Below are 26844 nucleotides of genomic sequence, written 5' to 3'. Positions count from 1 at the left end.
AAGGTATATAGATTATCTGCTATAGTAGATACAGATCTACATTTCAAAGCAACGTTTGCTTGTTTTACCCTCAAATGAGCTTTTATTTTTTTAAAGTTTCTTTTATTTGGGAATAAACATACTGCTAGCACATTAGCACTTCCAAATTTAAAAGTGTGTTTCAGAGTAATTTATGAACTCTAACATGCTACAGAAACATTTGTTTTAAAGGAAGAAAAAGTCCTTTTTTTTGGTACATCCATTTTTAAGAGACTTACACAATATTTTATCTTAATATATGTAATATTATTATTGCATTTTATAGATAAGGAATTTGAGGAACAGAGAGGTTACATCACTTGCCTAAGGTTAGAAAGCTGATCAGGGGCAGAGCTATAATATACATAATTTTAATTCCAGTTCTAAAGACAAATATAAGCAGATCCGTATGCAGATTGTAGGCAGTTTCTAAATCAGAGTTATTCTTTGGATACTGAAAATTACAAATAGTTTTGGTTTAAAAGGACCTTAGGATTTTAGATAATCAACTTGGAAATCATCATTGACCAAGATGTCATACATGTAATATACATATTCTTATCCTTCAGAGAGTTGTGATAGATTCAGATTTGGGGGGTTTAGCCATATTTCACAATGACAAGTAAGTCGAAAAGCAGGTTAATATAGACTTTTGGCATAACAAAAATCATTTCTAAAGACCTCTTCATCCCCAATTAAGCTTTCCTTTTTTTTTTTTTTTAATAATGGAGGATCATGAAGTAAAACACAAGGTAATTCATTTAGAAAAATAAAACCTCTAGAAAGCTTTATTTGGCTACCACACATAAGAAGCATCCTAGCCATCAGTCCTCCCTGATCTGGAACACAGAAGGAATTTATTGAACCTTCTCAAACGTTGTAGTCATATTTACATAAATCAAACATACAGAGAAATGATCTCTACCCTCGGAATTGTAGCTTCATGTATTTTTCTCTCCCTGTCTTCCCTAGGAGACACACATAATCTATAAAATATTTAAATGATCATCCTTCTTGATCCACATTCTTTGTCCTCAACCCTATTGATTTCTTTTTTTAATGCTGCTTAGTTGATTCTTTTTTTCTTTAACAAATGTATTTATTTATTTATTTTTGGTTGCGTTGGGTCTTTGTTGCTGCACACAGGCTTTCTCTAGTTGCAGAGAGTGGGGGCTGCTCTTCACTGCAGTGCGCGGGCTTGTCATTGCGGTGGCTTCTCTTGTTGCGGAGCACGGGCTCTAGGTGCGCGGGCTTCAGTAGTTGTGGTGCGCGGGCTCAGTAGTTGTGGCTCGCGGGCTCTAGAGTGCAGGCAGTAGTTGTGGCGCAAGGGCTTAGTTGCTCCAAGGCATATGGGATCTTCCCGGACCAGGGCTCGAACCCATGTCCCCTGCGTTGGCAGGCGGATTCTTAACCACTGCGCTACCGGGGAAGCCCTGCTTAGTTTATTCTTAAGCCAGTTTCTTTTTTTTTTTTCCCCAAAGCATTTATTGCCTGTTTGTCACTGGCAAAGTATCGACAGTGTACCGAACACTTATTTGTGTAAGTCAAGTAGAATAAAAAATTTGAGGAAATTTAAAGGCTTTTATATGTAGGATTTCTCTATGATGCATATTTACTAAATGAAAGGTGATATCCCATTTTTTTAAAATAAATTAGCAAAAAGAAAATTAAAACACTAATAATTCCACCATCCAGAGACAACCATTGTTTAATCCTTCTAGATCTTTTCCTAGGATTCTATGTGTTATTTCAACTGAGAAATATTTCTTCCTAGTTTTTCTTTTCTGAGTTTTTCTTCTTAATAGGAGAGACATGTCCCTGAAAGGAGATCCTTTTTTAAACACTTCATTCTCACTCTTCTTTGTTGAAAAGAAATATATCTATAATGGTTTAGATTCGAGTATGTATGACATTCCTCCCATTACCCCACTTGTTTCTCCTTCCCTCTTGTTAGTTGAGTTTTTAGACTTAAGATATTTATTCTAATGTAATGAACAGATCATAAAGCATCTAAGGTGCTTTATGCCAGGCATTTCTCTGGCATTTCAACACCAAGTAAGGAATAAACACATTAATATCAACACTTTGTGTCTTTATGCATATGTTTCAATGTCATTATCCTTTACAGACTCATAGAAATGCCATTGCTAGACAGACTGTACATCTAAAAATGACTGTTATATGTGACTGCACTTTTAAAGTGTCCCATAGCTGGTGAAGAAGCCCTATGGAGTCTTGTAATTACTCCTCCAATGTCCTCTTGATGTCTGTATTCTCTCTCTGCTTTCAAATGCTGTATTAAAATTTTTTTAACTTCATTTTTCAAGGGAAATAAGGTAACTTTATGTGGTCTAAGACCATATTAGCCAATATTTTTATTAAATTTCTCTAATAGGTTCGCACTTTAAATAATTTAAAAACACAGTGGTGGCTGTTGATAGTAGTTGCCTTCGGGAGAGGCTCCGGAAAGGGGAAAGGGGCCTCACTTTCTATTCTAACATGTGTATTATTTTCTATATTTTATTTTTTAAATGTCCGTAGACCATCTGGGCCCTGGAATTTTTCATTCTGTTTTCTTATTTAAATAAAATTAAAATGTTAAAGTAAAGGTCTATTCTGAAATTGCTATTTCGTGGGACCTTTGCCTCCAGGACAGCAAAGCTTACACCGCTCTGCAATGCCCACTCTAAGGGTGTAACATTGGCACCCTTACCAGTGACAAATGAGAAATCAAGTTAACCGGACATTGCTATGGCAGTTCAACACAATATAAGTAAGTTTTATGCATTGGTAGACTTCAGCATAAACGTATCAAGGGAGAGAAGACAACACATTTTTAAGGCAGCAAAAATTAAAATATTGATATTTATCAAATGCTTACTAAGGGCTCTAAGCACTTCACAAATACTAACTCAATCTATACGACAATTCTGTTTTTTCTATTGGGCAAGTAATTCCTTCCTATTTTATTGTCTAGTAGGTGTAAGAGTGTGTGTGTGTATGTGTTACAGATGAAGAAACTGAGGCTCAAGAGACTCTAAGTAACTTAACAAATTATACAACTAATAAATGGCAGGATGGGAGATTCAAACACAGATCTGTCTGTTCCAGAGCCTTTTTATTCACTCACCATGCAGTCTCCACATTCTTGCATGAGAAAAGCAATGTAATCAACACTGGATTGCAAGATTTTAAAGATAATGTTTCTAAAGAAACTTCAGAGTTGTTTTCCAAATTTCATTTCCTACCCTTTTGGGACATATATCATGCAAAATATACATTTAACTTTTATGTGGTGACTGGGCCCATCGTTTTAATCACAGTGTCCTTTAAATTAATGCCATTTGTCATGGATTACAGAAGTAAATAAAAACATCTTTTTTATACGATGCAAGCAAATTTGCTTATATCTTTTCTCCTACAATAAGGATTTGATTTTTGAAAAATCAAAATAGTTGACATTCACAAATTCTTCAAAATGAGTAGAACGATTCTTTTCTTTTTTCAGTTTATTCTATAAAGAATCCTTTACTTAGAACTACCATCCTCAAAATCATATACTTAGCTTTGGCAGAATAATTATAAATCACTATGCATTTCCTGTGCATCTGTGAGTTGCTTCTAAGTCATTACAAATTAGAGTTGGCCTCCATTGCAGGGCCAATAACTCCTGTGTTCAAAGGTGGAATGGATTCCCCAGGGGAAAGGTAGGGTATACCTTCTTGTAGTCCAGGTTCAAACAGATCAGGATGAATCTTGTTGGGGAGGTACTCAAGTGATTCAAACTTAGAATACCGGATTAAAGAGCTTTTAATGTCCTTCAAACTCATAGGTTCTGTGGTTCACTGCCCCTAGATGAATTGGATAGCTGAACAAGTTGTTGCTCTTCTCCCTTCTATCAGCAACCATTCATTACTTTATCAGCCAGTCTCACAGCATATTTTAACTGAACTCCCGAGGAAGGTAGCTAAGGCCATGCTTTCCTGTTGTAAAAGGTGTTGATATTTCATTGCAGTGTGTGTTACATGATCATGTTTAATATTGATCTTTCTCTTTAGAGTAGTGCCAGGTGTGCACATTTGCAGACAGAATAGCTTCATCTATATTGAATGTGTCTTTAAAGGGTATCTGTCTAGAATCAGTCTTCTACATTAAGACTTATCCTGTGTAATTGGAACATCAACAGCAGCTGCTTCTTCTCTGACCAAGACCAACTACAGGGTCTTCCAAGTACCACAGACATCAAAAACATCCCCAACCAGGGCCTCCCTTAGAAGTAATTTCATAAGGTTTATCTTTCAATATAAGAATGATTATCAGTTTACTATTTATCCCATTAAATTAAAAGACTCACGTCTTAAAGTTTTGTGCATCTCCTTCCATTTTCCAAACTATTACATGGTATAATTTTCTTTTTGAAGTCTAGTTTTTACAGATGAGTTCATTGTATTGATCATGAAGTTCTAAGGTATGCAATTCCACTCTGCATCATGATTTACTTGCACTTCGTAAAAGAGCTCTCAGTTTTCAAAAACAGTAAGATTTACATAATGACACTGTTATAAGCAGAAGGGTGGTATTGGGCTTTACAGTTTCATAGTCCTTGCCCTTTATTCTCTTGGTGTATTATGAAGTAGCTTCACAGCCATTTTATTTGCTTTCAGCTCCTTTATGGGGGTGCAGAGAAAAATTTAAAAGTATAACCAATCTACATAGAAATTGTCAAGATCTATGAATCTTCTTCCATACTCATCTTCAGCAGTCTCACAGAATTATCCTTGATCCTTTAGGCATTTGTAAGTGATATCTGTCACCTGGCTGAATAGAAATCCCCAATCCCGACCAATAGGTAACTCTTCCAAATACACTTGCAAAGTAGATTGCATTGTTTGTTGAGAGTCGTGTAGTCAGGATGCAGTGAGGAAGATCTGCCATGGTGGTGTGCAACTTGCCATCAAGATGAGAAACAAGTAGGTGAAGATGTTCTCAGTTGTAATGTAACCAAATATTCATTCATTTAACAAACACTATTGAACATTTATGTGGTAAACACTAAGTAGGGAGTCAGAAATATAAAGGTGAAGAAGGCTCAGTACATGCCTTCAAGGAGGTCATTATAATTGGGGAAGCACTGAAGTCAAGAGTGAGAGCCACACAAGGGCGAGCGAAGAGGTGGGGTTGCTGCCTTCTGCCCTGGGGGAGATTCAGGGACAGTAACCAAGCTGAATCTTTATAGGATGACTAGGTGTTCTCCAGGCAAATAAAGGAGAAGAAAGCACTTCAAGCAGAGACAGTTTTAAGAGGTCATGGTGCCTTTTGGAAAATGCAAGTATTTTGGTGACTAGAACTAAAGATTAAATGAGGGCATGCTATGTGGTGAGACTAAAAGGGAGAGAAGAGTCGGGGGAACCATAGAAGAATTTGAAGCCAGAAAGTAGCATGGTCTGATTCATAATTTAGGAAGACCCCTTTAAGTTTTCTAAAGATAAGAAACTGAAAGGCAGTGAAACTGAAGGCAGGAAGACCTACCTGTTGGGAAGCAACTGCAGTCATCCCGGTGATGAACAGTGAGAGCTTCCACTGTGGCAGTGGGAATGAAAAAGAGGGACACCGGTGAGAGAGGTTTCCATAGCAGAATCGATGGATTCTGAGTGTCAGAGATACAAGTGAGTAAGATGTAATACCTTCAATGAATTAACAATCTTGGGAAAACATGTAAACTCACAACCTTATTACGCAATGTTATGTTCAAAGTGCTACATTCACAGTAGGGTTTCTCATCCTATGAGTCCTTTTTGTGGGAAATAACAGGACTCAAACAACTTTTTTTTTTTTTTGCGGTACGCGGGCCTCTCACTGTTGTGGCCTCTCCCTTTGCGGAGCACAGGCTCCGGACGCGCAGGCTCAGCGGCCATGGCTCACGGGACCAGCCGCTCCGCGGCATACCTTCCCGGATCGGGGCACGAACCCGCGTCCCCTGCATCGGCAGGCGGACTCTCAACCACTGCGCCACCAGGGAAGCCCCAAACAACTTGTTTGTTTGTTTGTTTTCTGGGAAATTTTCCAACTGGGAAAGTTTCAGTCCCAGTCATTATTGATGTGAATAATTAGAAAAGGAAAGAATTTAAGATTGGAAAATACTAAGATGTAGTTGGTAAAGCAGATGGCAGAAAAAGAGAAGTTTTTGCAGTGAAATTTGAAGAGAGATGAGGGAAAGGAAACCCAAGCCCCAGAACTGTAGTTTCACATCTTCTATGAAGAAGAAGAAAGCCACAGATGTGTGGAGCAAGGTGACAACATCTGTTTTAGCACGGAGTGACCCTGGGCAGCAGCACTGACCCTGCACAGTGTCAAGCTGGATATTGGGGAACAATTTGAGAAGAGTTAGCCAAGAATAACAAGTCTCCCTAAATCTTTTTCCATCCTATATCCAAATGAATCTTTATTTCTGTGACCACAGCAGGACCTTGGTGGCAGAGGTGCACAAGTCTAAGTTATAAAGTGAAACCCATAATGTCTAAATGCAGAGCCAGCCAGTGAAAGGGAAAGCACATGTACATACTCGTGTACATATCATTTGCAGCAAAGCAAAATTTATTTACCAGCAACATGTGTGACTGTAGGGAAGGGAAATTCAGAAGTTTCTAGCAAACAAGGGAGGGTAATTGGGGATAGTAATACCCATTATTACTAATTTAAAGCGTTTCGAGTGGCATTTCTGTTTTCTCTATGTAGTGTGTTGAATTTTTATTTTAGTAAGTATAAATATTTACAAGGGATTTCATAGATTCACTTCTGACCATGCTCTCTAAAACTGTTATTCTCTATCAGGTCTTAAATTTGAAAATTGCAAATTCTACAGAACTCTATCTTAAGAGTTTCTAAGAGTTCCATATGTACAAATTTCCATGGAAACCCAGAAGAGCAAGAGATTAATTCTTCCCAGAAAGAAATATGGGAGAGGGGTGCAAGGGGAAGTAACATTTGAATTAGGCCTTAAAAATGAGAAGGATTGGGCTTCCCTGGTGGCGCAGTGGTTGAGAGTCTGCCTGCCGATGCAGGGGACGAGGGTTCGTGCCCCGGTCCGGGAGGATCCCACATGCCGCGGAGCGGCTGGGCCCGTGAGCCATGGCCGCTGAGCCTGCGCATCCGGAGCCTGTGCTCTGCAACGGGAGAGGCCACAACAGTGAGAGGCCCGCGTACCGCAAAAGAAATAAAAATTAAAAAATAATGAGAAGGATTTCATCAAAGAGGCAATAGCAGAAAGGAATTCTGGGCTGAAGTAATAACCTCATGGAAGCATGAAAATGCATAGCATGTTCAGGAACAGCAAGTAGCAATTTGAGGTAACTAAGGCATACATTAGCTGGAGAGTAAGAGGAAGGGGTAAGAACCAAAGGTGGAAATATTTGTCAGTGTTAGTCTATTAAAGATTCCAGTAAACTCAGTTGGATAGTCCAACTTAATTATTACCAGAGGTTAGATTTAAAACATTAGGAATGAGTGAGGCCTGCTAAAGTTGGAGTTGTTCTTTTTCTTCCCAAAGATGGTAGTAGTTGGTGAATTTTTGAGTGTCGGTGGAACTACCCAGAAGGGTTCCATTATTCCCATGAAAATTAGTAGTTCTTGTGGTAAGGAAATGTTTTAGGAATTGTTGGTAATAGGTATATCAACAACTTTTGCATAATGCCCCTAGAAAGATCCAAATCTTTTTCATGTGTTTCTTTCATACTCCAGAAATAGTATTGGCAAATGTTCAGAGAAGGCAGAAGTTTGCCAGAACATACTCTTTAAAACCCCAGCTCACCTCTATGGAACAATCTTAGACAAATCTCTTGTACGTCATTCAGACTCTATAACTCAACTTTGGTGTCCATGTGCACCGTGTTATGAAATGTATGCATGCTTAAAAAAAAACTTCTTTTTCCTTTCTGTAACTTGGCTAAGTGCTATAATTTGACCTGAGTCATAATTTTGAAAGTCACCTTTTTTTTTAGTTAAAAGTTTTTCTTCCAGATCTTTATTAATTCTTCCACAAGGGATTAAGAAACATCACAACATATGAATTGAAATACTTCATTGTTTTAAAAAACATAAATTCATGAATGACATGATAAAAAGTAGTACTATTTATAAGTCTTAAGTTCATCCTCTTCCCCTTTAAAATCAAATCCAGACATCATTCCAGCTAGGACTTTAACAAACTTAAATAATACAAGTGACAGGATCTTAAAACTATGGAAAATGCCATTGTTGTTTCAATCAAGTCAGGTATAACAACTTAAGTCTGGTTGGAGTTGAATGACAGATTTCAGTAATGGAATATAGGGCCTTTTGCTAACTGGTTAGTAGTTAGAATTACCCCCAAATTAATGTTGAATATGTTTCGAATTCCAAAGCTTATTCATACATTCAGTTATAATTCCCCTTCCCCCTAACTACTAACTTCTTGAAGGGGAGAGAGTTAATAACCGTCAAATTGTTCCACAACTTATTGGGAGGACTTAGTAGTGGAAAATAAATGAGGGGCTTTGGTTTACCTCAGTTGGCCAGCCTGGAGCCCACAGGAAGTCTAGAAACAACTCCCCATGTTACCAAGGATCTGACAGAGTCAGTTTGGTTGTGCAACAGCAGAACACCCTGCGTATGTGACTTTCATTTGCAATTGTTAATGCTAATAGCATCTTGTTACGTGGTTCTGGAATAGATTCTATATGGGGCACCTGAAGGTCTTTCCAATACTCTGCCAACCAAACTGCTAGTACTATTTTTAAATGGAACCAGGCAACCTGTAATTTCCATGACTGTTACTTAGACTGAGTTGGCAAGTTCAAAGCAGCTTTCATGAATATCCCTGGGGGTTGTCAGTAAAAATTGCAAGTCGAGTAAAGTTACTTTTTCCCAAATGGATAAAGGTTTTTGGTTTTGTTTTGTTTTTAACATCTGTATGATACTTTGTGGGATTATTAAAGGATATATTAGACGTGTTTTTTAGACTAGATTTCAACCTATCAACCGAGCATCATTTTTATTAAGCAATTCTCCACTTCTGATTAGATTTCCAGATGTGCAACTGTTTCTCTTGTCTTCAAAGAGCCAATTTAGGATGTATGTAGAGCTCCTTTAAAAAAAAAAAAAAAGCGATTTTGTCCATCAGGCACCTATTCTATTGTAGGTATAGATAATTTCATTCTGATTATTTATTTTAACTCCAGAGCACTAAGGTAATGTAAGATCTACCACTGGTACTTAGTTCCACTCACTTCAGTGATCCTCAGAGGCCTCCCCCAGCTGTAAGAAACCGGAACCTTACAGATTATCCCTTTCATCTCACAAAGGAAAAAATTAACACTCAGAGAAATTGTCTAACTTTTCCCTTCACAAGTTTGCTAGTTAATAACAGAACTAGCACTAGAACCTACTAAGTCTTCTACACTAGAGGGAAATTAGGTGTGTCTCCTTCCTTTGTTTTCTCCTCTATATTTAGAGACTTAATTCTCCTTAGGTGAACTGATGAAAGCAATGAAGAATCCTGTTCATCCCCTAAACAAGGAGAGAAGATTCCAGTCTATGAGATGTTTTCAAGATCTGCCCTTTTGACACAGAAATGTGTTTTTATTACATTTAAGAGAGAACACAGTAATAGTAAATCCCCTGACTCACTGCCTCTTCCACCTCATTACCAGTACAAACATGGAAATAAGTGGTTGACCAATCAGGATAATTGTCCACGTACTTAAAATGTATTTTAAATGACAGATACAAAAACACATACATACTTTTGAATGATTTATGACTTAGAAAAATTTCAATGTAAATTTCTTTTAAATTTCTTTCCTTCTGTGTTAAACATTAACATTTCAAAGGACAAAAATCATATTCCATCGGAAAGTGTAGTTTCGTATTCTTTTTTTTTTGTACAATTTAGCAAACCTTTTTTAATTTGATTTTATTTTTTATACAGCACATTCTTATTAGCTATCCATTTTATACGTATTAGTGTATACCTGTCAATCCCAATCTCCCAATTCATCACACCACCACCACCACCACCCGCCGCTTTCCCCCCTTGGTGTCCATATGTTGGTTCTCTACATCTGTGTCTCCATTTCTGCCCTGCAAACCGGTTCATCTGTACCATTTTTCTAGGTTCCACATATATGCGTTAATATGCAATGTTTCTTTTTCTCATTCTGACATACTTCACTCTGTATGACAGTCTCTAGATTCATCCACATCTCTACAAATGACCCAATTTTGTTCCTTTTTATGGCTGAGTAATATTCCATTGTATATATGTACCACATCTTCTTTATCCATTCCTCTGTCAATGGGCATTTAGGTTGCTTCCATGACCTGGCTATTGTGCATAGTGCTGCAATGAATATTGAGGTGCATGTGTCTTTTTGAATTATGGTTTTCTCTAGGTATATGCCCAGTAGTGGGATTGCTGGGTCATATGGTATTTCTCTTTGTAGTTTTTTAAGGAACCTCCATACTGTTCTCCATAGTGGCTGTATCAATTGACATTCCCACCAACAGTGCAAGAGGGTTCCCTTTTCTCCACACCCTCTCCAGCATTTGTTGTTTGTAGATTTTCTGATGATGCCCATCCTAACTGGTGTGAGATGATACCTCATTGTAGTTTGGATTTGCATTTCTCTAATAATTAGTGATGTTGAGCAGCTTTTCATGTGCCTCTTGGCCATCCGTATGACCTCTCTGGAGAAATGTCTATTTAGGTCTTCTGCCCATTTTTTGATTGGATTGTTTGCTTTTTAAATATTGAGCTGCATGAGCTGTTTATATATTTTGGAGAGTAATCCTTTGTCCATTGATTTGTTTGCAAATATTTTCTCCCATTCTGAGGGCTGTCTTTTGGTCTTGTGTGTAGTTTCCTTTGCTTTGCAAAAGCTTTTAAGTTTCATGAGGTCCCATTTGTTTATTTTTGTTTTTATTTCCATGACTCTAGGAGGTGGATCAAAAAAGATCTTGCTGTGATTTATATCAAAGAGTGTTCTTCCTATGTTTTCCCCTAGGAGTTTTATAGTGTCCGGTCTTACGTTTAGGTCTCTAATCAATTTTGAGTTTATTTTTGTGTATGGTGTTAGGGACTGTTCTAATTTCATTCTTTTACATGGAGCAGTCCAGTTTTCCCAGCACCACTTATTGAAGAGACTGTCTTTTCTCCATTGTATATCCTTGCCTCTTTTGTCATAGATTAGTTGACCATAGGTGTGTGCGTTTATCTCTGGGCTTTCTATCCTGTTCCATTGATCTATATTTCTGTTTTTGTGCCAGTACCATATTGTCTTGATTATTGTAGCTTTGTAGTATAGTCTGAAGTCAGGGAGTCTGATTCCTACAGCTCCGTTTTTTTCCCTCAAGACTGCTTTGGCTATTCCGGGTCTTTTGTGTCTCCATACAAACTTTAAGACTTTTTTTTCTAGTTCTGTAAAAAACGCCATTGGTAATTTGATGGGGATTGCATTGAATCTGTAGATTGCTTCGGGTAGTATTGTCATTTTCACAGTGTTGATTCTTCCAATCCAAGAACATGGTATATCTCTCCATCTGTTTGTATCATCTTTAATTTCTTTCAACAGTGTCTTATAGTTTTCTGCCTACAGGTCTTTTGTCTCCCTAGGTAGGTTTATTCCTAGGTAATTTATTATCTTTGTTGTGATGGTAAATGGGAGTGTTTCCTTAATTTCTCTTTCAGATTTTTCATCATTAGTGTATAGGAATGCAAGAGATTTCTGTGCATTAATTTTGTATCCTGCAACTTTGCCAGATTCATTGATTAGCTCTAGTAGCTTTCTGGTGGCATCTTTAGGATTCTCTATATATAGTATCATGTCATCTGAAAACAGTGTCAATTTTACTTCTTCTTTTCCAATTTGTATTCCTTTTATTTCTTTTTCTTTTCTGATTGCCGTGGCTAGGACTTCCAAAACTATGTTGAATAATAGTGGCGAGAGTGGACATCCTTGTCTTGTTCCTGGTCTTAGAGGAAATGTTTTCAGTTTTTCACCATTGAGAATGATGTTTGCTGTGGGTTTGTCATATATGGCCTTTGTTATGTTGAGGTAGGTTCCCTCTATGCCCACTTTCTAGAGAGTTTTTATCATAAATAGGTGTTGAATTTTGTCAAAAGCTTTTTCTGCATCTATTGAGATGATCATATGGTTTTTATTCTTTAGTTTGTTTATATGGTATATCACATTGATGGATTTGCCTATATTGAAGGAACCTTGCATCCCTGGGATAAATCCCACTTGATCATGGTGTATGATCCTTTTAATGTGTTGTTGGTTTCTGCTTGCTAGTATTTTGTTGGGGATTTTTGCATCTATATTCATCAGTGATATTGGTCTGTAATTTTCTTTTTTTGTAGTATCTTTGTCTGGTTTTGGTATCAGGGTGATGATGGCCTCATAGAGTGAGTTTGGGAGTGTTTGTTCCTCTGCAATTTTTTGGAAGAGTTTGAGAAGGACAGGTGTTAGCTCTTCTCTAAATGTTTGATAGAATTCACCTTTGAAGCCATCTGGTCCTGGACTTTTGTTTGTTGGAAGATTTTTAATCACAGTTTCAATTTCATTACTTGTGATTGGTCTGTTCATATTTTCTGTTTCTTCCTGGTTCAGTCTTGGAAGGTTATACCTTTCTAAGAATTTGTCCATTTCTTCCAGTTTTTCCATTTTATTATCATAGAGTTGCTTGTTGTAGTCTCTTTGGATGTTTTGTAGTTCTGCAGTGTCTGTTGTAACTTCTCCTTTTTCGTTTCTAATTTTATTGATTTGAGTCCTCTCCCTCTTTTTCTTGATGAGTCTGGCTAATGGTTTATCAATTTTGTTTATCTTCTCAAAGAACCAGCTGTTAGTTTTATTGATCTTTGCTATTGTTTTCTTTGTTTCTATTTCATTTATTTCTGCTCTGATATTTATTATTTCTTTCCTTCTGCTAACTTTGGGTTTTGTTTGTTCTTCTTTCTCTAGTTCCTTTAGGGGTATGGTTAGATTGTTTATTTGAGATTTTTCTTGTTTCTTGAGGTAGGCTTGTATAGCTACAAACTTCCCTCTTAGAACTGCTTTTGCTGCATCCCATAGGTTTTGGATCATCATGTTTTCATTATCATTTGTCTCTAGGTATTTTTTGATTTCCTCTTTGATTTCTTCAGTGATCTCTTGGTTATTTAGTAATGTCTTGTTTGGCCTCCATGTGTTTGAGTTTTTTACATTTTATTCCTGTAATTGATTTCTAATCTTATAGCGTTGTGGTCAGAAAAGATGCTTGATATGATTTCAGTTTTCTTAAATTTACTGAGGCTTGATTTGTGACCCAAGATGTGATCTAACCTGGAGAATGTTCCATGCACACTTGAGAAGAAAGTGTAATCTGCTGTTTTTGGATGGAATATCCTATAAATATCAATTAAATCTATCTGGTCTCTTGTGTCATTTAAAGCTTGTGTTTCCGTATTAATTTTCTGTTTGGATGATCTGTCCATTGGTGTAAGTGAGGTGTTAAAGTCCCCTACTATTTTTGTGTTACTGTCGACTTCCTCTTTTATAGCTGTTAGCAGTTGCCTTATGTATTGAGGTGCTCCTATGTTGGGTGCATATATATTTATAATTGTTATATCTTCTTCTTGGATTGATCCCTTGATCATTATGTAGTGTCCTTCCTTGTCTCTTGTAACATTCTTTAGTTTAAAGTCTATTTTATCTGATATGAGTATTGCTTTCTTTTGATTTCCATTTGCATGGAATATCTTTTTCCATCCCCTCATTTTCAGTCTGAATGTGTCCCTAGGTCTGAAGTGGGTCTCTTGTAGACAGCATATAGATGGGTCTTGTTTTTGTATCCATTCAGTAAGTCTGTGTCTTTTGGTTGGGGCATTTAATCCATTCATGTTTAAGGTAATTATTGATATGTGTGTTCCTATTACCATTTTCTTAATTGTTTTGGGTTTGGCTTTGTAGGTCCTTTTCTTCTCTTGTGTTTCCCACTTAGAGAAGTTCCTTTAGCATTTGTTGTAAAGCTGGTTTGGTGGTGCTGAATTCTCTTAGCTTTTGCTTGTCTGTAAAGCTTTTGATTTCTCCATCGAATCTGAATGAGATCCTTGCAGGATAGAGTAATCTTGGTTGTACGTTCTTCCCTTTCATCACTTTAAGTATATCATGCCACTCCCTTCTGGCTTGTAGAGTTTCGGCTGAGAAATCAGCTGTTAACCTTATGGGAGTTCCCTTGTATGTTATTTGTCGTTTTTCCCTTGCTGCTTTCAATAATTTTTCTTTGTCTTTAATTTTTTCTGATTTGATTACTATGTGTCTCGGTGTGTTTCTCCTTTGGTTTATCCTGTATGGGACTCCCTGCAGTTCCTGGACTTGGGTGGCTATTTCCTTTCCCATGTTAGGGCAGTTTTCGACTATAATCTCTTCAAATATTTTCTCGGGTACTTTCTCTCTCTCTTCTCCTTCTGGGACCCCTATAATGCGAATGTTGTTGCATTTAATGTTGTCCCAGAGGTCTCTTAGGCTGTTTTCATTTCTTTTCATTCTTTTTTCTTTATTCTGTTCCACAGCCGTGAATTCCACCATTCTATCTTCCAGGTCACTTATCCATTCTTCTGCCTCAGTTATTCTGCTATTGATTCCTTCTAGTGTATTTTTTATTTCGGTTTTTGTATTGTTCAACTCTGTTTGTTTGTTTGTTCTTTAATTCTTCTTGATCTTTCTTAAACATTCCCAGCTCCTCATGGTGAGACACAGCCACTCCCTGCCTCTGCAGGGGACCCTCCAACACTAGCAGGTAGGTCTGGTTCAGTCTCCTGTGGGGTCACTGCTCCTTCCCCTGGGTTCCGATGCACACACTACTTTCTGTGTGCCCTCCCAGAGTGGAGTCTCTGTTTCCCCCAGTCCTGTCGAAGTCCTGCAATCAAATCTGGCTAGCCTTCAAAGTCTGATTCTCTAGGAATTCCTCCACGCATTGCTGGAACCCCAGATTGGGAAGCCTGACGTGGGGCTCAGACCCTTCACTCCAGTGGGTGGACTTCTGTGGTATAAGTGTTCTCCAGTTTGTGTCACCCACCCAGTAGCTATAGGATTTGATTTTATTGTGATTGCGCCCCTCGTACTGTCTCATTGTGACTTCTCCTTTGTCTTTGGATGTGGAGTATCTTTTTTGGTGAGTTCCAGTGTCTTCCTGTCGATGATTGTTCAGCAGTTAGTTGTGATTCTGGTGTTCTTGCAAGAGGGAGTGAGAGCACGTCCTTCTACTCCGCCATCTTGAACCAATCTTCTCTCGTTTCGTATTCTATGCAAAAAATATCTAAGCCTTGTGTGGTCTTATTAAGTATATGGAGATATTTTGTCAGATTACTCTTTCACTGAAAATAAAATGATTTTCTAAATATCAATATATACTCTTTTAATGATCATCAAGCTCCTTTCAAGCATACATTTCAATTTATAGCCACATGTACATGCCTTATTTTTAAAGAATTTTAACTCTGAATCATTTTTGACCTTCACTTATCATGGAATAAGAAATTTATAATGAATTAAGTGACAAATTAATTGTTCCTTTTTTAAAGATTCAAAGAAAATGTAGTATGATTAAAAAGTAAAAACTTATTCTAAAGAATTTGTCTGTGGTTTTGTATTTTAGCATTGCTGTATTTGTTTTCGCAAGTTATTTTATTTAAATGTAACTTTAAATAAAATGGAATCTAAACACAGAATAATTCCATTAGAAGTCAGAATAGTAGCTCCCTTGGTAGGGGTAATGACTGAAGTGGTCCATGGGAGTTTCTGAGTGTTGGTGATGCTTGGGTGCTGGACGCACACGTATGCTCAGGACTAAGTGGCACATTTATATGAATGTTTCTGTAGGTATATTATATGTCAAGTCAAAGTAAAAAAAAAAAAATTAAAGTACTAAGATAGACCCTATGAAACTTGCCCTGTACAACTTACAAGCATGTGACTGGTAGTACTGTGTACTATTTATTATTTGATTTCAAATTTAGGAGAATAGAATGAAAAAATTGGTGGATTGCTCCATTGTTTTTCCTAAATCCTTCCTATACTGTAATAGGAATTTGATATTAAATTGCTAAGTATTTACCAATTCAGGGAAAAAATACATAAACCCTAATTATATTTGTCATTAAGGTAAAAACAGACTAGGACCTTACCTTTTGAGTTTCTGAAATGTGAAATCTTTTTCTTTTCAAAGTATATTTTAAATATCATATTAAAGACTATCTTTTAATAAAATTAAATATAACTCACTTCTAAGTAAAGCATTCTTCAAATTTGCTTGTGTGGTCGGTAATATATGGCTCATTATTTTTTCCTATGACTTGGAAACAAGAACCAATGTTTATTCTTCAAATTAATCCTTGACAGGTTGCCTCTGCCAGAGCAGACCTTCATGGGCTATTGGACAATTGGTCAGTCAAGAAATGGAATGCAAAAACTATTGTGTCCAGCAGAAACTCATCATATAGATGTAAAGGTTGATATCATTATTTCTTCATTAGAATATTGAATGTTATCCATTTTTCTATATCTTCCCTGGAGAAAATCCATTCAATCTCAGAAATGACTTGTTCTGATGTTATTTTAGAATAGATTAACTTCTGCTCTAATTCTTAAGCCAGTCTGGCCTCTGAGGGACTCAATGTAGGTAGTGGCTAATGGCCAGTAGAATTCCTAAGAGCTATCCTGTATTTCAGGAATGTCAGATAGGACGGTTACTCCATTATGTTTGTTTTCATGAAAAAGGGCAAAGGAATATCATTCACTAGTTGCAATAGGAATATGAGGAATGTAGTTTTTAGTCTTCCAGCTCCTAAGATACAGACTAGATAGAAGGGGTGTGAGCACCCATGGATGGCAAAATAGTAAATATCTAACCCAAACATTTTTTATTAATTAAGGACTGTAAGGGCATGCAAATCAATGTTCAAGAGTCAACTGTATTTAAAAATTATTCTCCTGGTTTGGACAGCTCTGGGTCCCAATACTTGAAGTTCAAAACTTGCTCTTGGCTTAGGAAAGAATGAAGGAATGAGAACTCCTATGGGATTTTACATCTGCTATATTTTGTGAGTAAAAAGAAAAGAAAGTGAGAAATTAAATAAGATAGCCCATGTGAAAGCATTTATAAATGCAAGTATATGGTATTATGATTGTTATAAGTGTCATGCTAGTCAGTAAAATGAGAAGAGGCATATCAAGATGTGGAATATTTGAATTGAAAATCTGTATTTTGGAAGAACTTTAGCTTTTCTACTTTTTGCTAACTACACAAATGTCTTAACTCAGATAACTATTTTTTGTAGGGTCCAGCACTTATAAACGTACAGGAGTATCCGATAGAAAGACATGAAGGAAGATCCCAAACCTTTACTGAAGAATGTGCCTCCTGGAAGTTACCATTGGATGAAATTAACTTAATCTGCGACATCGCTACATCACATGGTATGTCAGTTTATTCTTTTGATTTTTCCTTCCTGCACTGATTTTTTTAAAAGCAGGATCAAAATAATCTCTAGACATCAAGAAGTCTATGATAGACTCAGTAACTGTGTCATTCTTGGATTGGATGGCAATTATATGTAATTTAGAACTAATTTCCTATAACAACCTAACAAAATACTATTGTGAAATCCACATAAGCACTGCTGAGTTTATATGCATAGGTCTGTTTCTCATTACAATTGTAGCACAAAGTAAAACACACCCAGGCGTGTGCTAAAAATAGAAGAGGGAAAGAAAAAGGAAAAACATTGGATTTTTTTGGCTCGGATTCCAGTTTGGTGATTGCATGAACCTTGAAAGCAGGACTGGAGGATTTGCAGTCATTAAACCTCTCGTTGTAAAGTATGGCAAATAAAGGATGTGAATTTTTGGCATCTACGTCTCTGGACTGTTGCCATTACCTACTGATTCATGCAGTGTGCCCTGGGTACTTTTTGGCAGAAGTTTTCAATTGATGGCAGTTACTAAGGTGATATAAACAGAAGTGATGGCAGGGGAAAGGGAGAAATTCTCTAACTTGTCTACAATGGAGGTTATTCAGGCAAAAATTCAGAAGCAAGTTTTTGTTCATGTAAGTTCTGTGGATGTTTTCTCCAACATCAGCTATGTTGAGTAAAAATATGTGCTTTTAAAATGTACAGGGTTTTTGTTGGTAACAGATTGGTGTTCCTATTAAGATATTTTACATTCACTAGTAGAGAATAAGTATGAATCTTACGGATAAAATTTGAACTTTGCCCTTGTCTCATATTTAGAGATTATAAGTAAGTATGCTGTGATCCTCTGCCCCATGCCAGTGACAGGTGTCATTAAACCATGTCACAGCCTCACAATTCTCAACACAGCATTCCAGGCAGCCAGCCACCATGAGCCAGTCAGAACTGGTCCTTAAAAATGAACTCATTTGCTGTCCCTCACATAATTTAACCCTCTATTTTAGTGTTGTCCACATTTGCAAACTAGGTTTTTGTGTTGTTTTTTATTTCTTTGTTTTTTTACCTATTCTGTATTGGTGAGAGAAAAGAACATTTTCTTGGGTTAGCATCAGGGTTAAATATACATATATATGTGTGTGTGTGTGTGTGTGTGTGTGTGTGTGTGTATATATATATATATATATATATATATATACATTTGAGCCAAAGACCAAACAGCACTTAATGCCTGCAATTAAAGAGAACAATTGTAAGTTCGTGAAGTACATTTCTATTTACTTTTTTCTTTTTACATTTCTATTAATACTGTTATAATATTCCCTGGTCCCTATACTGTGTACAAAGGTGCTCAATAAATGTTGAATTGAACTTATTTGTGCTGATAGTAGAAGCATTAAAAAGATTCTTAAATTATAAGTTGTGTGATTCTATCTGATATTTAGAACTGTAGCGCGCACACACACACACACACACACACACAGTTCACATTGTCTCCTAAATAATATGTCTTCTTCTGCCCTTCCATTGATTTGTGTTTCTTATCAATGTTAGCTTATTTAAATTTACCATATCTTTATATATATTTAAGTTTTCTATATCTTTATATATATTTGGTCTTTATGTGTAGACATGACATATACATGCACACACACATACACTATATCTTTTTTCCAGATTTTCGTATCTTGTGTCTTAGTTTTGGATTCAGAAAATATGACCACTGTAAATAGATACCTGGATGATGAGTGATGTTAATAGCGTTTATTATACAGAAGCAGCTTAATCCCTTGCTTCAGTGTTCCCAGAAATAGAGATTATGGGAAACATAGTCCAAAGCCTGGCTTCTCTAAGGGAAGCCCTGAAACCAACAGCAGTGACATCTTCTGGGCGCTTGTTGGAAAAGCAGAGTCTGAAACCCCACCTCAGACCCACTGAATCAGAATCTGCATTTTCATTAGATCCCCAGGTGATGCGTATGCACTTGAAACTTGAAGAAGCACTGAAATAGAATTCAAAAAATGGACCTAGACAAGTACCAGTTTGAAAAGACAGAGATTTTTTAATAATGAATACACAAATATGAAAAAAGATAATTTGGAAAATAAGATCCATAGAGCTAAGAACAAAAAATGGGATTACTTATTTACTAGAAAAACCTAAAGATCTAGTAACTAGCTGGAACATGCCAGATTAGCAGATAGAAGATGTTGACCAGCTGTTGTCTATCTGAGCCAATAATAAAACAAGAGGGAACAGACTTTTATTGAGGCATAAAATACTTTCATACAAGGAAGAATTTCCTGACATTGAGGAGTGTTAAATATTTAATGGTGTTAGCATGAGATGTTATAGAATTCTTAGGGGACCAGATACTTACTTCCAGGAATAGGTAGGTGTGGCCCAATGTACATTAACAGCAGGTGCGAAATTGCTTCTCAAAGTGCTCTTCAACCTAATCAATCCATTTGCAAATCATCTGCTGAGTTCTGATTGTGTGCTGTCTCACGATTCAGTTTTCACTGGACCTTTTGACCAGTCAGAAAATCTATTGCAGACCGTGGAATTAACACTTTTTTGTCATTTCAGAAAATGAGGAAAATACTCTCTATGTAGTTGCATGCAATCCCGTTTCCTTATACTTTATGAATATGACTGGGAAAAGCGGCTACTTTGTGGACCTTTTTGACATCTTCCCAAGAGCAGCCAGTGGAGTCTGGCACCCATTTGTGACAGTGGCACCGCTGGGAAATCCCCTCAAGGGTCAAGTGATTCTCCATGAGCAGCAGGTAATGACATGGTCTAATTATGCCCAGGGTAACTGATGCAAAGGAGAAGGCAAGAGTGTTTTTCAACCTATAACTAAAAATAGGTGCTTTCATAAAGATTGAGGACAGGCGCTGAAGGACGGGATCAGGAGTTGTATTTTATCAGTACCACAAGGCAGGCTAATATCTTCCTCTCTGTAGAGACTTCTCAACCTCAGCACTAATGACATTTGAGGCTAGATAATTCTTTGTTGTGAAGCTTACATTCTCTTTGGGGAGATAGACAACAAACAAGTAAGCCAACAGATAAATACCAATTTCAAGTAGTGATAGGTGCTGTATAAAAATAAGGTAAGGTCCTAAGGAATGATGGGGGTAGGATAGGAGAAGATGAAAGGGTAAACAGTACTCAAAAGGGTGCTGAGATATCTCCCCTTAGGAGATGACATTTTACCTGAAACCTGAATGGCATTCTTTATGTGGAGATAGCCATGTAAATATACTGAATGGAATTGTCTTAGTCTGTTTGGGCTGCTGTAACACAAGTACCGTAGACTAGGTAGCTTATGAACAGAAGAAATTTATTTCTCACAGTTCTGCAGCCTGGGAAGTCCAAGATCAAGGCGCTTGCATATTCAGTGTCTGGTGAGAACCCACTTCCTAGACAGCTGTCTTTTCATGGTAGCCTCACATGGCAGTAGGAGCAGGGATCTCTTTCGTGTCTCTTTTATAAGGGCACTAATCCCATTCGTGAAGACTCCACCTCCATGACCTAATCATCTCCATAGTCCCCACTTCCTAATACATTGGGGCTTAGGACTTCAGCTTACAAATTTGGGGAGGGCATCAGGCCATTGCAGGAATACACTGAAATTCTTTAGTATCTAATGATGCTCAAGTTCCAACCATCACTACTATTGTAAGACAACACTAATGAAAAGTACAGATGCCCAGAGTCAGGCTAAAAGTAATTCCAAACAGAAGATATAGATCAAAAGACAGTCTGTGTTTCAATTAATGAGAATTCTCCAGGTCTAAGTTAATCTGTACTATCCAATAGAAAGGAGTACAATGTTTTTGCAGACCTATTACCCACCTAGTATGTACCAAATAGTACACTAAGCATATTATTCATTCATCAGATGTGTATCATGTGCCTACTATTAGGGATACTGCCATGAACAAAACAACAAAAATCCTTGTTCTCAAAAGCTTTCGTTCTGGTGCAAAAGGTAGACAATAAGCAAAGTAAATAATTACATCTTAAGTCAGAAGATGAGAAGCAAGGGAGGGTAAAATAGAAGGCTGGGAGGAAGGTTGCCTTTAAAACAGGGTGGGCGGGCAGGGATTGCCTAACTGAGAAAGTGATATTTAAGCAAAGCTCTGATAGAGGTGAGGGAGAGAAGAGATATCAGGAATAAGAGAGTTCTAGGCAAAGGAATTATAAGTTCAAAGGCCCAGAGGCTGGAACATGGCTCTCCATCTTTAAAGAAGCGTGGTGGGGAAGACTGAATGAGGGGGAGGGTATAAGGAGGTGAGGTCAAAGAGTTCACTCAGTGGGTTGGGTCAGGGACGTGGTGGAAGGGTGGGCAAGCAGATGTGTAGAGCCTTGTAAATCATTCTAACGTTCTGCAGCCTGACTGTGAGGAAAGGGGAAGGTCTTAGAGGGTTTCAAGCAGAGGAGAAGCAAGATCTGACATATTTTTAAAGGATTTCTCCAGCTCCTCTTTGGTGAATAGTCTTTAGGTACTAAGGCAGAATGAAGGAGATTAATGAAGTGATTTTTACAACGATCCAAGCAAGAGATCATTGCAGTTTGGAGGAGGATGGTGGTCGTAAGTAATGATGGATTCTGGATATATTTTGAAGGTGGGACCAACAGGATTTCTGAACAGATCAGATATATGAGGTGAAAGAGAGTAAACTAAGATCAACTTTAAGATGTAGGGCCTGAGCAACTGAAAGGATAGACCTGCCATGAACTGAGATGAGGAAGGAATTGATTTGGAGGGGGAGATTAGATGTGTGATTAAATTCGAGATGCCTATAACATATCCAAGTAGATGATTCTGGTGTTTAACAGAGAAGTCAGAACAGGAAACATACATTGGGCATCATTGGCATATAAATGTTATTTAAAGTCATGAAACTGAAAGAGATCACTAAGGGAATGAATGTGGGTGGAAAAGAGAAGTCTGAGGACTAAGCCCTGGGGCAATGAAATATTAAGAAATGAGAGAGGGTGAGGAGGAATCAACCAAGGGGAACTGAAAATGAGTGCCCAGTGAAGTAGATGGTTACACCAGGGTGTGGTATCCCAGAAGGCAAGTGATGAATATCTCAAGGAGGAGGATCAATTATTAAATGTTGACAAATGTGCCAAGGAAAAGATTACATACATTATTCCGTGTTATTCTTCCACAGGCCCAGTGAGGTAGCTTTAGCAATATTTACATGTGAGAAAACTGAGTCTCAGTAAGTTTAAATAATTTGCCCAGTAAATACATGGTAGAACTGAGGTTCAAACCAAATTGGATTGACGTCACCAGAATTAAACTTCATCCATACTGTTGCTCACTGCAGAAACGTGGGGAAAAGAATAGTCTGAAAATTTTTTTAAGTATTCATAATAGGAAAATATGGAAAAAATGTAATGTTGGTACTTGTTAAGTATTTAAACACACTGTGAGAGTAAAGCGTTACCTACAAACAGTACTTTTAGACTGTTTCTAATCAAGAATAAAAAATTGCATAAGTGATACAGCAGTATTTCGTTGAGTAAATAAGTCAACTTTAACTTCAGGCTTTGCCTAAATAATGATCATAAATTCTGAGTTAATAAAACTTTTTCTGGTTTTCACAATTTTTTTCAATATGGCTTTCTCCTAGAAGCAGAATTTATCAATATCCAGCTATTGCTTATAAAGGTTTGTGTCCATCACATTGGAATAAGGGTTTTACTTTATAGATTTCCAACAAAATACCAATGCCATTGAATTGAATTCTACAGCCAGAAGAATCTGTCATAAAAAGCACATATCTTGGTGATTTTTGATTCAGGAAACCAATCAAATTTAAATAGGAGTCTACATTTGAAGTATTTATTCAAACAATCTTGCCAGATTTTCGGCTATCAGATAAACTGTCAAATTTACATATACCAATTCTTTAAAAGTACAAGATTTTCAGGTTCTCAGGAAGTATTTTATTTTCTCAAAAGATCCAGTTATCTGGCAACATTGCTGACCAATACGCTGCTCACTTATAAGGACTTTCATCAAAGAAAATCTGTTTTTCAATGTAAAGATGTGCTTGACTTGCACAGCCCGCACTTTCCCTCCTGGCATTCTTGCATGCTACCTGGCTTATCCCTTGGACCAGTTTCAACAGTTTTCCAGAAGGGTACCTCAATGCCCTGAGCAGGCACGCACAGCTTATCAGGATACTTTCGCTACCTGTACTCTGAACTGCCTCTTCTTTTCCCAGAGAGGATGCATCAGCTGTCGGTTTTATATTATGTCCCTGCTAGGATATAAGACCTCCTTAATTCCAAATGAACAGCATGTAACTGTAAAATTTAGCAAATGATAAATAATTGTAATCGAATAAAAAATGTGTGCACTGCCATCAGTTCCTTCTCCCCCATTCTGCCCTGACAATGGAGCTAAAATATTGTAGAGAAGTACTTCCATTAATTCATCTCTCCCTTGTCTTTATAAAGCTTGGCAACGGATACATTTCCCTGGTTAGTTTAAGAAGTTGTTCAAAAATTCCAGGCTAAAATAAAATCTTAAGTGAGGAAAGGGAAATTTTGCCATGCCTAAAAATAAAGCCTCCTCCCCCCACCCACCCCATGAGATTACTTATTACATCTGTACAAAGTTTAGAACTTCAGACTTTAGGACATTGAGGTCATCCAGAGGTTACTTTTCTCCCAGTCAAATACAAACATAATAAAATTGCTCACTCGCTTCTCCTCCCTGCCCCCCTTAAAGGAGAACCAAAACCACAGTTACATGTACTCATGTGTGATGCAGAATTCTATTTTTGGACTCAGACAGAATATATCATTAGTCATTTACAGAAGGAAACCATTAACATCTAAAAGGATGGAGCAACAGAACTCCTTCATGTTGCCAATTGCTTCTAGAACTAATTCTAAATACAGCAGTGGCTGGAAATATATATATGTGTGTGTATATAAACATATATATATATATGTTTTCTGTTACTTAGAAAGATACAGTTTTTCAGTTCACTTATGCAAAGTTATGAGTATGTAAGTATTAGACCCTAAAAGGGAATAAAAATGCAAAACCATACTCATTTTTCTGTGTAATCATATCTGTTTAATCATCTGCTTATTCTTCTACTTAATCATATTTTGGGATCAAACATTATTTTTAGGACTTTCTGTTGCTTAGAAAAGTTAATATTACCCCAAATTGCTTAAGTGCTAACAATTCACGTTAATGTTGTACATATTTATCATAAGAGAGAGTTTCTCCTTTAAAAAATGCTTACTCAAAAAAGATTTAATCTAGAATAGAGACTGTAAATTTTTAACTTATTAATACATTTTCTTAAGGAAAACTTTAAGGGTTTTCCTTAAGGTTTTCATCATTTTCAAACTTTCAAATGCCAGAGATGGTGCTTCTTATATGACATGTTGATTTTAAAAAGAATATTACTAACACACATTCTTAATGGAGAGTTGCATATTATACAGAATGATGCATTCTAAGAGTGTTTATGGAAAAATTTAAGCATTGTCAATATGCTTGGTAGAATTTTTTAATACAGCCAAGATTCAAAGTATATGGAATAAAGGAGACTTTGGAACAAATACTACTTTAATTCTTGAGCACTTCAGTAAAATTGACTAGTAAAATAAATTGAAACCACACTATGAGGTCTCAGATTTGCAGATGAATCATTACTCTACCTACATTTCTTTTTATTTCTCTCTAACTGGATTAAGTAATAAAGGGCAAGGGTCATGGTTAATTCATCATTGTATTCTCCTTTGTGCTTTAAATATAAGCTGTTCAATAAATGTTATGGAACAAATGAACAGACTTTTCATGTTTTGTATATATTTTGCAAAATATGTATTAATTCTTCAGGTGCTTTGTGATTTTATTTTCCCCAAAGAAAGTTCTTGAAATGAAAAGTTCATAAGGGTTAGGATAACTGAAGGGGCCCCAAATTTAAAACAAAACAAAATAAATAAGACAAAATAAACAAAAACAAGAAAGAAAGAAAAGACAATTGCATAACAAGGCCTGACAAACAACTTTCTGGTGCCTTTTTGTGAACCTGTTAGTCTAATCTTCAAATGTCTTTAAATTTTAATGAAAAAAGCCCACTTCTTTGCATCTCTTTAAAATATTTAATCTTTTTTGGCTTTCTCAATTTTAAATTCTTATTTCATGTGTTTCTGTTCACTTATTTTAATGCCTAAGGTTAATTTTTTTTTAATTTTTTTTCTTGAAAAAGTCCTCCTAATTACTGAGAGATTAGTACTTCATTTGCATAACTGTGATTAATGCTGCTGGAGCAATCTCTTGTCTGTAGTTATTACAGCACCAGCTATGAAAGTTCTCAAGCTTAGTGAATGTCAAGATGAAACACTCATTACTAGCTAGGTTCTTGGGGTTCTTGATATTTTCTTGCTAACCCATCTTTATAACATGTACATATTTTCTGAGTTGAACCTGGATTTGTGAAAAGAATAAATGAGATTCAGTTATGCACAGTGTAAGAGAGTTTTTAACAGAACATTCTTTAAGTGTAATTTTGATAAAAGTAAATAGGCTTTTAAAATTATCAATTCTCTTAATTTCCTCATTTGTATGTAATAAAACAGAAATCATGGTTAAGCTAGCCTATATTTACAAGGTGATGGTTTTAAGATAAAGTCTTCAAAGAGAAGATTCTGCATTACATAATTAGAAATATCTTCATTAAACCATCTAATACTTCAAATTCTGTGTTAGGGAAAAACATTTAGTGTCTTCATGGTGTCTCTTAAATATTTCAATATTGTCATCTTCCCTTTGGTTTATTTATCGCTATTCCCTTTATTCCCAGGCTGCCAAGAGGCTGCTGCTAAATAAATAAATAAATAAACAAGGAAACAAACAAACTGTTCTCTTTATTTCCAGAGCAATGTCATCCTGTTGTTGGATACCACTAGCCAAGCCCTTCATCGTCTCATCTTACCTTCAGAAGAGTTTACGCTTAAGAAAACTTCCTGGTGGAGCAAGGAGGAAGCTGTAAGAAATACCCAACTTGTCCAGCAAATTGCCAAGGATTTTCCATAGCTTTCTAACTGTAAAAATGCATGCCTGCCCATCCCTTGTAGTGCCTTTTGTTTGCTATAATGCACAAGAGAATTCTCTTATTATGCACTTGTAAATTTTAATACGATACAAATAGGTAGACATAGATACATATATAATTCAATATCAATGGCTTCTTTTTGTATCCATCATAGTCACATGAAGACTTGTCAGGACGCAACTCACAATAATAGGACATCATGAGCCATTTGAGTGTGGTATTCATGAC

At 36.6% G+C, this 26844-nt stretch overlaps 1 protein-coding gene across 1 annotated transcript in view; it reads left to right on the top strand.

Moving 5' to 3' along the window:
- VWA8 (von Willebrand factor A domain containing 8) overlaps positions 1–26844 on the top strand; it is a gene marked incomplete at both ends in the record, with an annotated part of 368930 nt that overhangs the window by 220640 nt on the left and 121446 nt on the right. Inside the window, 4 exons of the mRNA XM_079721796.1 lie at positions 16434–16542; positions 17372–17510; positions 20093–20292; positions 26439–26549. Of these exons, the coding sequence (XP_079577922.1) occupies positions 16434–16542; positions 17372–17510; positions 20093–20292; positions 26439–26549 (559 nt within the window). The remainder of the gene's footprint in view (positions 1–16433; positions 16543–17371; positions 17511–20092; positions 20293–26438; positions 26550–26844) is intronic.

The sequence above is a fragment of the Hyperoodon ampullatus genome (assembly GCF_949752795.1).
Source record: "Hyperoodon ampullatus genome assembly, chromosome: 16".
In the NCBI taxonomy this organism is placed as follows: domain Eukaryota; kingdom Metazoa; phylum Chordata; class Mammalia; order Artiodactyla; family Ziphiidae; genus Hyperoodon; species Hyperoodon ampullatus.
The sequence above is the reverse complement of the archived record's forward strand: the minus strand, read 5'-3'. Positions and strand labels throughout refer to the sequence as shown.